Here is a 12,594-nt window from a genome sequence, read left to right on the forward strand (position 1 = left end):
GCCAGGGTTGGTAACTGCGGGGTGGAGAATTCTGGCTAGGATGTAGAAGGAATTCTGTAGTAGCCAATTACAATAAAGATGTCTTAACCGGTGTTAATCCGTTCTTCTTTTTAGCTTGCTAATCCGCTTGCTCTCACAGCTGAGAACACACGTGCCGTGTCCTGTCTCTGCTGCGCAGTCTGGGATCGGCACGGCCAGGGTGCCGCGTGCTTGCCTTGCTGTGACACGGCTCTGAGGTGGTGGGGGGCACCTGGCTCTCCCTAAAATCTGCACCGTGTAAAGGTGTGGAAGTCTACTGTGTGCTGCTCTGTTGCTGAAATAACTGGAAAAATGCTAGGGAGGTTTGAGTTTGCCTGTTAACGCTTTCCACTGATCTCGGGGACAGACAGAAGGGCCAGGACTGGTTTCACTGGGTTGAAGGAAAGCACTAAGGGGTGTATGACAGCCCCGCCGTCACGATGTGTTGCCGTGGGCTGTGCCGTGCAGCCCCGTGGGTCCCCAGCGTGGCGAGAGGGACGTCAGCCCATCGGTGTGCTGGCCCAGCCTGCCTGGGGGAGCGGGAGGCTCCGGCACTGCGGAGGACGCGGCAGGCTGAGTCGCTGCTGGCGGGCCGCTGCGTGCCCTCGCTCTTCTGCCCTGCTGCTTTCCTTCAGGGTGAGCTGAGCAAGCTCTTTCTGGTTGGCCGAGACCCTGTCCGGGCTGCGTAGCGTGACCTTCAGCATTCAGCCTCCTTGCTCACGTTCCAGGTACAAATGCCATACAAAATCCATGCACTCCTTGCATGCTAAATTGGAAACTTGCCATGGTTTGGCCTCCAAAAACCTGTTGAAATTGAAGAAATAAGAAAACTCATGCACAGAGGTAAATACAAATCAGCACAGATCTCGGGGCTGTTGGGTTTTGGGTTAGGCTTCTCCTGCAGCACTTGGTTAATTTTTTAATGTGAGTCCCGTTTCGTGCGGGGCTTTGGAGGCTGGCCGCTCGCTCCCGGCAGCAGCGCGCGGCGCGTCGGAACGGGAGGCCCGGATGCAGGGCAGTGACCCGGCTCCTCCGGCCGAGCGCGCGGAAGCTGCCGGCCGAGGCAGAGCCGCTGCGGCCGTGGCTCAGGCAGAGCAGAGGCAGGGCCTTGGACCGGCGGGCTCCGCCAGGAGCAGACGCTGCCTGGCCCGAAGGACGGCGTCCCGGGGAGGTAAGGCGGCGGCGGGGTTCCGGTGCAAAAACACAAGTGGGAAATGCCAGCCCTGGCAGTTGTGGCGTGGGGCGAGATGCCCCGTGCCTTCCCACCAGCCCATCTGGGAAGCGTAGTCCTCTCCGCACGGGATGCTCCTCAGCAGAGGAGGGCTCCCAGCCTTACCGGAATAATCACCAAAGCTGAGAGAAAAACCGGGCACAAGAACCTGTGGTAACGGCTGGTTTCTCACGCCCCGAGCGTGAGGAGCTGCCGGGCCGCTGCCGAGGCCCCTCCAGCTCTGCTGGCGCTGCGGGCTTGCCTGGGCTGGAGAGAGCCAGACGGCAAAGGAGGAGCTGCTGCCCGGCGGGAAGGGCCGGCGAGCTGGACACGCGAACTGCAGGCGCTGGCACGCGCAACACCAGGCGCTTCTGAGCTGTGCATCCTCCTTTGGGGCGGTCGGGTTTCTGATAGCTCGCCTGGGGATTTTTGTGAAAAAGTTAACTCTGTAGCACTTGAAAAGAAGTGCTGGTTTTAACACATCAGTTAATTAAGAAGAAAAAAACCTATGCATAGATGTTACAACTGCTGCTTTACCGTTCTCACGGTTAGGGTGGCAGAGGAAGCTTATCTTTGTTGTACAGCGAGGAGAGGCAGCACCAGTGGGCAGCAAGCACAGCTGGAGAAATGATGAAAACCACAGCTAACTGCGCTTTCATTTCCGTATTATTTCCTGTAATTTAGAAGCTATTTTTGTTACCCAGCCCAGAGCTTTGCCTCCCAGGGCAGGATCTGGTGCTGTTTCAGGCTTAATTACCTGAGGCTGTTCGCAGGCGTTGGTTGAGGCTTTCGAGGGTGGCAGAGCAGGCGAGGAAGGCTGCCGGGCCGGGGCTGGAGCTGGAGCTGCTCGTGGCGTCGCGGTCAGCGGTGCACGTGTGGAAGGAGGAGGTGCAGGCGGCGTTTCCGTGGTGGTTAATTGCTGCAGCGGGTGGTAAAAACCAAGAGGCACATAAGAACCAAGCGAGGTGGGGCGTTGCTCACCGCACTGTGCCAGGCCCAGTGGAGCTGTGCCAGAGGTACACGGTGCCACGGTGCCCTGCGACTGGGGAGCTGGGCAGCGGGTGACCGTCCCGTGCCGCGACTCACCACGGCGGGAGGCAGCGACGCCCCGATGCACGGCACCGGGCTGGATTCACCCAACGTCCCTGTGCCAGCGCAGCTCACCATGCTCAGCCGCGACCGGGCGCAGCCGTGCCGTGCTGCAGCGCCTGCTCCCCTGCGGCACCGCGCGTGGGGTAAGAGGGGACCCGAGACGGAGCGGGGCTCTCAGCTCGTCCTGCGGCGCTGGAGCCGGCCGGCACGGCTGGGCTGCACTTACCGGTGAGTAGGTGCCGCTCACCGGGGTCCATGGGTGCTGCGGCTCGGCGGGGCAGCCGCTGGCGTGTCCCACGCGGTGGGACCGCTGCGGGGACCCTGCGCCCACCCCGCCCCGGGCTCGGCAGGCTGGCACAGCTCGGGCTCGGCGCCACACAGCCCGGGCTTCTGCGGCGGGCGGGCGTGTGGCTGCCCGGGTGGATTGGGGCTGTTCCTCGCCCTCCTCCCGCGCCAGCCTGCCCCGGCTGCCGCCCTGCTCACTTCACGGACGCCTGCGTATAAACATAACCTTTATTGCACACAGCGCTGGGTTTTTTTTCATAGAAAAAGGTATTAACACATAAGCATTTGCAAATTGAAGCAACTCCTGTTGTTTTCAGAACAGTAAAATAGCATGCAATGTCCTTGAGACATTCCTGTTTAAAACCACCGACAAGATCAGGGAAGAAAAAAAAAAATCGCTGAGTCTTTCCTTGTGCCCCTTTCAAAATGATGTGAAATATATATATATATGTTTACATATATATTATATTTTTAAATCTGTAACATCAAATTCTTTGTGCCCTGGTTTCTTTTTCTGTTTGGAGAAGAAGAAAATAGCTTCATTTATACAAAAGAGTTCATTATGTACAAGTTTGTTAATTAAATAGAAATGGCGCAGGAAACGAGCAGCGTCCGGTCTCGGCCCTACACCAGCGTGTAGGACTTGGAGTAGGCTCCAGCGCCCTGTTTCTGAGCCCTGCCGCCCCCCGATGTGCTCATTTCGAGGAGTGAGTCCCGGGAGCCCCCCACTTTGGAGTGCGTGGGCACCCGCGCCTCGGCGGCGGCGGGGGGCTCGGCGGAGGCGGCGGGTGCCGGGGCGGCGCTGGCGGCGGGCGCGGCAGCGGTGCTGGCGGCGCCGGGCATGGGCAGAGTCCGTTGAGGTAAGGTGGTTGCGGCGGAGGCCGGGGGAGGCAGCCCCAGGGGCTTGCTGCCGGGCTCCAGCGTCAGGTGCCGGGCCGGCGCGTGGTACGCCCGGGCGAGGTTGCGGATGGAGGCTTCCCGCGGCGGCACCACGGGGCAGGGCTCGTGGGCGTCGGGCTTGCGGAAGAAGGCCTCCGACTTGACGTAGAGCGGGAGGTTGCAGTAGTCGCCTGCAAGGGGAAGCGGAGGCGGGTGAGGCTGCGGGGCGGGCAGGGCTCGCCCCGGGGTCCCTCCTGGCCCGCACCCTCCGCCCGCGTGTTGGAGAACCCTCCTGCAAACCCTCGTGCTCTGCGCAGCGTCTAGCGCACGCGCAGCTGCCGGCCGCCGTCTCCAGCACTGCCCGCGGGGAGGTAAGGTGCCTAACGCCAAGCGTGCGCTGCGATACGTCAGCGTTACACACCACGGAAAACACTGCTGCCTCCCTTCACATGCACCACCTCATCTGCTGGGGTCCGTACCGTGCTGCATGGTATATGGCATAAGGGCCGTTACTCGCGTGGCACGCAGGGCAGGAGCAGCTGTGGCAGGTACGCATCACAGTCTGGTCGGTATTTTGGGTAAATCTTTGTCCTACATTGATAACGTCTGCTGCAGCACAGAGTACGCATCGGTGTTGGGGCTTATGTCAAATATTACACTCGTGTCAATAGCGTATGCTATCCTATAATCTACTGGTCCTAGCATCTACAATGCTGTGTGTAAGGCAGGACCTTAATTTAGGGACGTAGCTGTGCGAAATATGGATAAGACACTGCATTACTCTATGGTCTGATCTCTGTTGTCACACTGGGGTTATGTAACACCATTGCTTTTAGGCTGTGTTGTAAACACGTCACTGACAGACCATGGAATGGATTTTGTCTTTGATAAGACAATAGAATGTTATAAAACATTGTGCTAACATATATCCTAACTGTATACATACTCGCAGAAGAGGATTATATTAAAACAATAAGTATGTGACAGATAATTTATATACTGAGTATATTGTCATAGAAAATCGTTTTTAAATATAGGCAGTTATAATTGATAGACTACATATTATGTCTAAGAAATATAAACTTTCAAGATATGTTTTTTTCGTGCTGTAATATTTTATGTATTGTAGCTACTACTGTGTAGTGTAATGCAGAGCCAGCTGGAAGACGTGTCCGGACTGGGTGCATTGGGCTGCACTGTCACGTGGGGAACAGAACGGCAGGGAGCCGTGGGGAAGGAAGAGGAGCACTAAAGACCGCTGACGCTGGGGAAGGAATGGAAAAGGGAAGAAATGAAATCAGACGGAAGGCAAGGAGAAGAGTGGAGAAAAGAAATGTGAGGAGAAGTGAAGAGGTGCAAAGACACATGAAGAGCAGAGACAAGTGAAGAGACAAAAAAAAATGTGAAGAGGAGCCAAGAGGAGAGAGAAGACAAGCGAGGAAAAGGAGGAGCAATGTGAAGAGGAGCAAAGACATGCAAAGAGAGGAAAAACGCAGAAAATAAATACAAGGAGGAGCAGAGAAATGTGAGGAGAAGACTGGAGAAGAGAAGATGAGAGTCATTAGTTCAATTTTGACTAGGTCCTCTGGGGACCTGCTCAGTAGGTTCTACAGAGATCTTCTCTAGATCCCAGCACCACGTGGAAATGAGCTAGCGCTTCCAACAGCGAGCCTTACGACACCTGCGAAGTGAACAGACGCCAGCGAAACAGATGCTCTGGAGATCAGCGCTGGGGCGGGTGGAAGAGCGCGCTGCTTCTCCCACCTCCTCTCCTACCCTCCGTGGGAACCGTCTCTGTCAGTACCTTTAGCGTGTTGCGTAACGCAGAGAGGAACACAAAAATGAAGAGGAAGCGTACGACTCGAGACAAAGCACGTGCGTACGTACTCTTGCTGGCGCGGTGCGGGATGGGCACGGCCACGCTCTTGCCCCGCTCACTGTCCTGCGGCTTGGGCGGGGAGGCCGTGAAGCGACAGATGCCGGGCTCCGACGGGGTGCTCATGGAGGTCATGCTGTCGGCGTTGTCGGTGGTGCCGGTGGTCATCTGGTCCGAGGAGCTGTCGGAGATGAAGCACTCGGTGATCTCAAACTTGGCGTGCTGCAGCTGCTCCTCCAGCTTGGCGTGCTCGTAGGCGCGTGCCAGCTCCTCGTAGGTAGACGAGGCACTCTCCGTTGACACCATGCTGTTCCGCCCCTTGTCTGCGGAGGAGAGGACGCATCGTCACCCACCTGGGAATCTTCCCCGCCCCGGGAACGCTGTTTTCCGCATCACTGTCAAGGTGGGAATGCCCAGGCTCTCCCTGCAGACGCAGCCAGCCGGGGGTCCCCAGCGCTGTCCCACCCCTGTGGCTCCGGAGCCAGCACAGAGCTGCTGGAGGGGAGCGGGCGAGCAGAGCAGAGCCCGGCACGCACTCACGCACGCTGGCCACGCACCGGGCAGCCACCTCGGGTCACCCGGAGCTCAGCAACTCCACGCGGAGCAGGGGACATCACCACCAGCACCTCTCAGCGCTGCGGCACGGAGACTGCGAGACCTGGCGTGAGAGCCGAGAGCTCCTGCCTGCGTCTGGCCCATGTGTGACGCCCCTCGTAACCTTGACTAGTACGTGCACGTGGCAACAGTGCTGCTTTCGGCCAAGAGCATGGGGCTGTGGAAGTCGTGGTTCCACAAGGCCATTGACTAACCGTAAATTCTACTTCTGCAGTCACCCTGAACTCCTGGGTCAGGGTCGCGGCTGATGAACCCGTGTACCCCAAACCGGCGGGTCCCTGCTAGCAACAGCCCCTGGAGCGTGGGGAGGCCGGGCTGCCTCCGGCGCTGCCGCCTTACCCGTGTCCTGAGAGAGGCTGGCACTGTAGCTGTCGCTCTCGGTGACGGTGATGCCGTGCTGGGAGCCCACAGTCCTCCAGTCAGAGGTGAGGGTCCGCGCGGGGGTGGACGCCTGGCACTTGGTGAGGGTCCACTGGCTGGAGTACCGGTTGCGGGTGCTGTGTGCAGACTTCACGCTCTTCCTTGACACGGGGTCTAAGGCACAGCGGTGACAGAGTCACAGCACCCTGCGCTGCTCGCAGCACGCCCACCCCGACCCCGCACGACCGCAGCCGCTTACTGGTGCCGGGGCGGATGTCCGACATGTCGATGAGGGGCCCCGTGTTCTGGATCAGAGCAGGGTGGTGCAGCGAGACGCCCGTGCAAAAGCTCTGGGGGTTCACGGCCTGACTGAACTCCGTGTCGGTCACCGGGATTGTGGCTTTATCGTCCCCTGTGGGAAGGAGCTGGAGCTCAGACCTCTTTCTCTAGCCAGGAGCTCGCTGCGGGTGTCTGCCAGCCCACGCTCAGCACACCCCCGGGATGCCCTGGCTGCCCTGCCACCGGGAGCCCCACCAGCGCTCTGGGCCACGCGGCGATGGGAGATTCAGCTGGATGGTCTCCAGCCAGAGCAGCAACCCCCCAGACCCCCAGCGAGGCAGACCCCAGCCAAGGAGATCGCTGTGGGTGCTGCCAGCCCAGCCAGGACCAACGCAAGGGGAGCGGGACCCACGGACAAGCCCACGGCTCTGCGCAGGGTAGGAGCCTGGGGACACCGCGGGCTTCCTGGGGCTGGAGGGGATGCTGGTCCAAGTCCCTTTCCCACGCAGGGGCCGGCGTGGCCAGGGTTGAGGCCCCAGGGTACTCACCCAGCTGCTTGATGCCTTCCTTGTCCTCGATGAGGAGCTGGACCCGAGGGATGTCGATGTGCAGGCGGGGGCCCTGCGGCGGGCCCTTCACCGGCGTGTCGAAGCTGCGGTTGTTCTTGCTGCGAGGTCAGAGGGGACGCAGACGCGGGGCTCGAGCCGAGCAGGGCTGGGGCTTGCCGCCGGGCAGCCCGCTCGGGGCTCAGCAGCTCTGCCCCGGGCACGCTCCCGCACGGGTGCCGGCAGCTGCCCGCCTCACCCCTCTGCCACAACCTTCGCGGGTCTGAACCCGAGTCAGGGCTCGACCAGGGCTTAAAAGCACCCAGGACCACCCCCCCACCCACCACCAAAGCCTTGCAGCTTGCAGACCCACCTGATCAGCATTTCAGCCAAACTCTTGGCATCTGTGCAGGAGACACAAACAACAAGGAGGACGTTTGTTTGAGAGCCTTTCAGGGGGTAACGAGCCAGGTCTGGAAAGCACAGCTCTGCGGTCCGGTCCCGGGCGCTGGTGCCTCCGAGCCCCATCTCACCTCGAAGCCTCTTCAGCCGCTTCTCCTTCCTCTTCTTGCGGATGATGAAGAGCAGGGCCACTCCCAGCGTGGCCAGGATCACAGGGCAGGCGATGGTGAAGAGCTTCTTGACGTCGTCGCCCTCCCCTTGGGCAGACTTGATGGGGGGGATGGTGCCTAGGGCAGAATGCAGGGGGGGGTCAGCGCCGCCGGGACCCCCCCTCCTCGCGGCCCCCGCCCCGTCCCCCCACTCACTGCCGTCGTAGTCCAGCGTGGCGAACTGCGTGGTCTCGTTGCCGCAGCCGGCGCTGTTGCAGGCCTTCATGCGGAGCTCGTACCAGGTGGCCTCGCGCAGCTCCGTCAGGAAGACCTCGCCGGAGCTGTTGGTGCGCAGGCTCTGCCAGACCCAGTTGCCCTTGGGCCGGTACTCCAGGACGATGGCGGTGATGGGGCAGCCCCCGCTGCTCCAGCCCTGCAGGTTCAGCCGGGCGTGCGTGGAGTTGATGTGGGTGAAGAGGTGCTGGTCCTTGCTGAAGGAGGGCTCTGCGGGAGAGGAGCTGTCAGGGGGGCTGCTGCGGGGAGGGGGCCGCAGCGTGTCCCCCCGCGGGGCAGGGACGCGTGGGGCAGGCTCACCTCGGCCGTGGGTCTTGGCTTCGATGATCTCGCTGATGCGGCCAGCCCCCACGCTGTTCTTGGCTGCCAGCTTCACCTTGTACCAGGTGCCGCACTTGAGGCTCTCCAGCTTGAAGGAGCGCTCGGAGGAGCTGATGAACACGTCCTTCCACTCCTCGCTGTTGTCTACCGAGTACTGGAGCACGAAGCCTGTGGGAGCCAGGACAGGGCGGTCAGCTCCAGGCACGCGGGCTGCCGGGGAGAGGCGAGCGGGGTCGGGGCAGGGCGACAGAAGGGGACACCATCAGCACGCAGAGCCCGCGGGGTACCCTGCGCCCACCTCGGGGACCTCCCGTGGCCGAGCCCAACGCAGCGTTGCAGTGCCAGGGCACCCATTACACACCGAGTGCACGCGTGCGAGCAGTGATGGAAACACAGCCCCCCACCCGACGAGCTCACGGTTTGGAGCTACTGTAACCCATGCCAGAGCGAGCTGCCACCCTCCTGGACCCCACGTGGGGCCTGCACGGGGGTCAGCTCATCTGCCTGCTCTGCCAGCACCCAGCCACCTCCGAGGGCTCTGCCAGAGCCCCCCACAGTGAGCCACCCCCCCCCCCCCGCTCCCCCGTCCGCCCATCGCCTGGCTCCAGCACAGCCCCGGGGCTTGGTTTCGCACGGGAGCGCGGAGCGTGATCGAGTGGTGCGAGGCTATAAAGGGAAAGCCAGAATTAACGAGCTCCCTGGGGAAGCTGCGGGGAAGCTGCCTCTGTCGCTGCACGCCACCTCCTCGCCCCTGATTAAGAGCACTGGGAAGCACCCCGCAGCCTGGAGGAACGCACCCGCTACGCTGCCCGCAGCCGGCTCGCCGGGCTTTGCGCGGGAGCCCGGGGCTCTGGGAGAGGCAGCGAGCCCCCCAGACGCACCGGAGTCGCGCAGGGCAGCGCCTCGCTGCTGCCCCGACCCTGCTGACCTTTCTGCTACGCGAAGCCCCGAACTTCCCCGGCGCGGTGCTAGCTCGGGCTGGTTTGGCAGATGCCCCTGCCAATTCTCAAAGGCACAGAACAAAGCCGAGCTGGCTGTCTGCCTTTGCGTGAGCACTGCGAGCCGCACGACGCGGCGCTGGAAGGAGCGCAGCGGCTGCCGATGCTGCCCGGGTACCGCCCCGGTGATGCCGAAGGACCCACGCGACGGCACGCGCGTGCCTCGCAGCAGCTCTGCGAACGCCCGGCTCCGGCTCGGGCAGAGCAGTGCCGCGGGAAGGGGCTGCTCCCGCCCGCCCAGCGCCAAGGCTCGCTGAGGCCGGGGGCTCCGGGACCTTCCAGGTCTGCCCGCAGGCACCCGCCTGCCCGGCCGTGCCGCCGCCAGCCCCGGCACCCCTGCACCACCCACGGGGCCCGGCAACCTGCTGCCCGCCACCCGTGATTTATTTATTTTGCACATGCAGCATGTTTTTAATATTTCTAATCCAATTATAACCAAATTTATCAACAGAGTCCGCTGGAGTGAAAGGCTGCTGGCTGGGGAGATTTGCTTGTAATTACTTTCATGCTTTTAATTAATTGTAAGCGAGGGCTCCTTCCCCGCTCCCCCCTCCGCGTGCAGCTGTTTCCACGTGGAATTCGCGAGGTGAATCAGAGCAGAAAGCAGGCTGGGGGACACTGGGGGGACGCTCCCGGAGCCCTGCAGCAGCCCCAGCCTGCAGGGGACGGGGGCCAAGCCCTGCCCTGGCAGGTTCAGGGTCACACCAGCGCCAGGAGACGTGGGGCTGGCCCTGGCCCCCAGCCCCTGAGCGATGCCTGGCGTGCCCTGCACTAGCTACGCCACGCGCTGCATCTCCTCAAAGCACCTTAGAAGCCCCCCACGAGGGCCAGCTGCCCTCCTACAAGCTCAGTACTCTGGAGCACTGCAGAGAGGGGGAAACTGAGGCACGGAGGCACAAAAAGTGTGCGTACAGCATGCAGGGCTGCGCCTGATAGCACACACCAGAAGCCTCGTCCCCCAGTGCCAGAGGCAGCCACCGCTCTGGGACAGGGACGGGTGGTGCCACCCGCAGCGGCCGTACCTCGGATGGAGCTGCCGCCGTTGTCCCCGGGAATCCAGGCCAGCGTGATGGACGATGCCGAGGTCTTGGAGACGGTCAGGCGGGGCTGGTCTGGGGGCACTGCAGAGGAGGGAAAAGCCCATGAGCACCTCACACGCACCGGCTGAAAGTGCCCTGACCTGTGCCCCCCCGAAAGGGAAAACGCCAACGAGCCCTCCCGCTCCGCCCGGGGCCAGCGAGAGCGCCTGGCACAGAGCAGACCCCGCGGTCCTTCGCCCGGCCAAGGAGCAGCGTGACCCTGCGCTGCGGCGGGACCGCGGGCCAGCACCTTGCACCAGCAGGTTGATGATGATGGTGTCGAAGCCCCAGGTGTTGGTGGCGGTGCAGGTGTAGTAGCCCGAGTCCTCCGCTTTCACCGCGCGCAGCACCAGCGTGCCGTTGGCCTGGATCAGGCGATGGCCGTCCGCCGTCACCGGGATGGCAGAGTCCTCGCTGCCCGGAGAGGAGAGGGCGCGTCAGCCGCGCGCAGCGCAGCAAGGGCGATGCCCTGGGCCCCCGGGCCGGGCTGCGGCAGGGCTGGCACCCCCCTACCTGTCCTTGGTCCACTTGATGGCAGGGACGGGCTCCCCGACGGAGTTGCAGGGCAGCCGCACGTCCTTCATCCAGGGGGTGGTGACGGTGCCTCCGAAGGAGATGATCTTGGCAGGGGCTTGGGGGCAAGGGGGAGGTCAGCCTGGCCGGCAGGTCCCCTGTGCAGACCCCCCGGCACGTAGCGAGAGCCGAGACCCCCTGTGCTGTCCCAGCCAGCTTCCCCCGCTGCAGGCTGACCCGGGGCAGGGGACAGCAGTGCCGGCGTGCGCGTCCCCGCGCACCGGCAGCTCCTCCGTACCTTTCCCGGCAGGCTCGATGGTGACTTTCTCGCTGATGTTGCCGCGGCCGGCGGAGGTGACGGCGGCCACCCACAGCAGGTACTGCTGCCCGCGGTTCAGGTGGGCAATGCGGTAGAAGAGCTGCTCGGGGCTGGTCTCGTACTCGCTGGGGGCCTGCAGGGAGGGAGACGGCAGAAGGTGCAGCCTCTGCGAGACCGTCTTCCCCGTCACCCTGAGCACAGCCAGCCCGGGCACCCCAGCAGCAGGAGCGATGCCACCAGCCCACGCAAAACCGGGGCCAGAGCAGTGCCTGAGCTGCCAGCAAGGAAAAGCTCCCTCTGGGCCAGCTGCCTGCACCCGAGCATCCCCCCGGCACCCCGGTATCTCCGACCCAGGGCACCCCTGCCACCGGACACATGCCCTCGGCCCGCTGGCAAAGGAGGTCCACCGGACCCCGTCCCCCAACCCGGCTCTCCACTGGGACCCATCCCCGGGGAGCTCCCCTCGCTCTCCGAGGGCACGCGGCCGCCCGGGCAGGCAGCTCCCCGGGGTGCTGGGCGCTCGCTCCCGAGCGGCAGCCGGCCCTGCCCGACGTTTCTCTACGCCGGCGTAAAGCGGCCGGTGTCATGACGCCTCCAGGGAGCCCGGCCGCAGCCCGAGGAACAGATGGCCGCGACGGCACGGCTCGTTCCCAGCAAAGGGCACTTCCCCGGCCGCCCGCCAAGCCCCGGGTACGGACACAAGCCCTGGACAGGCTGCTGAGAACCGTCTGGGGCTGCGGTGAGCAGACGGGGGTCCCCGACATCCCGCGCGGGCTCGCCTCCCGCATCGCCGCAGCCAGCACAGCGACGGCCACCAACGCTGCGGGCAGTCCTCTGCAGAGCTCGGGCTCGCAGCGGGGCTGTGCACAAGCACCAGGGCCGGTCGCCATCGCAGCGGGGCCAACGGCACCGGCTGCCCCGCTATCCCGGAGAGGGGACGGGAGCTCAGCCATCCCGGTTGTGCCGTATTTCCGTGCAAACACACGACTCGCACAGGTCTCTCTGCATTCACCGTCTTCGGCGCGTGCCCTTGTGGGGCCCACAGCTGTAAATGCACCCCACAAGCAGACACCTATATGAATATTGTATAGTATACATAATTTTTTTTACCCAAATGACACTTTTGACAAGATGCCAAGAAAACAATATCCGATCCCAGCGGTTTTAACCAGTTGCTTTGATGAAAAGATTATGTTGCCCTGGAAACCAGAGGCTCAGATAGTGAAATGAGTTTGAGAAGGAGCTTCTGATAAGCACTAGTCTGCAGACCTCCCATCAACCTCTCCCTCGCGAAGGAGGGATGGGGCCAGGTTTGATTTCTGTTTTGTTCTCGCTCAGCTGCTGGCATACCTCCCCTTCG

At 62.6% G+C, this 12,594-nt stretch overlaps 2 protein-coding genes across 3 annotated transcripts in view; both read right to left on the reverse strand.

Annotated features, from left to right (window-relative positions):
- FXYD6 (FXYD domain containing ion transport regulator 6) overlaps positions 1 to 12,594 on the reverse strand; it is a 157,601-nt gene that overhangs the window by 27,839 nt on the left and 117,168 nt on the right. The gene's annotated exons all lie outside the window — the stretch shown is intronic.
- DSCAML1 (DS cell adhesion molecule like 1) overlaps positions 2,853 to 12,594 on the reverse strand; it is a 105,749-nt gene continuing 96,007 nt past the window's right edge. The window contains exons 21-33 of one of the 2 annotated variants that reach the window (XM_075442365.1): positions 11,214 to 11,367; positions 10,916 to 11,033; positions 10,653 to 10,816; positions 10,346 to 10,444; positions 8,305 to 8,493; positions 7,927 to 8,214; positions 7,693 to 7,848; positions 7,533 to 7,563; positions 7,163 to 7,281; positions 6,595 to 6,747; positions 6,315 to 6,509; positions 5,372 to 5,683; positions 2,853 to 3,675 (exon numbers count right to left, since the gene is read on the reverse strand). In XM_075442365.1, coding sequence (XP_075298480.1) covers positions 3,230 to 3,675; positions 5,372 to 5,683; positions 6,315 to 6,509; positions 6,595 to 6,747; positions 7,163 to 7,281; positions 7,533 to 7,563; positions 7,693 to 7,848; positions 7,927 to 8,214; positions 8,305 to 8,493; positions 10,346 to 10,444; positions 10,653 to 10,816; positions 10,916 to 11,033; positions 11,214 to 11,367 — 2,424 coding nt within the window. In that variant the 3' untranslated portion in view covers positions 2,853 to 3,229. Of the gene's footprint in view, positions 3,676 to 5,371; positions 5,684 to 6,314; positions 6,510 to 6,594; positions 6,748 to 7,162; positions 7,282 to 7,532; positions 7,564 to 7,692; positions 7,849 to 7,926; positions 8,494 to 10,345; positions 10,445 to 10,652; positions 10,817 to 10,915; positions 11,034 to 11,213; positions 11,368 to 12,594 lie in introns of both variants that reach the window. The other variant, XM_075442366.1, reaches the window with a different exon arrangement.

The sequence above is a fragment of the Opisthocomus hoazin genome, chromosome 24, assembly GCF_030867145.1.
Source record: "Opisthocomus hoazin isolate bOpiHoa1 chromosome 24, bOpiHoa1.hap1, whole genome shotgun sequence".
NCBI lineage: Eukaryota > Metazoa > Chordata > Aves > Opisthocomiformes > Opisthocomidae > Opisthocomus > Opisthocomus hoazin.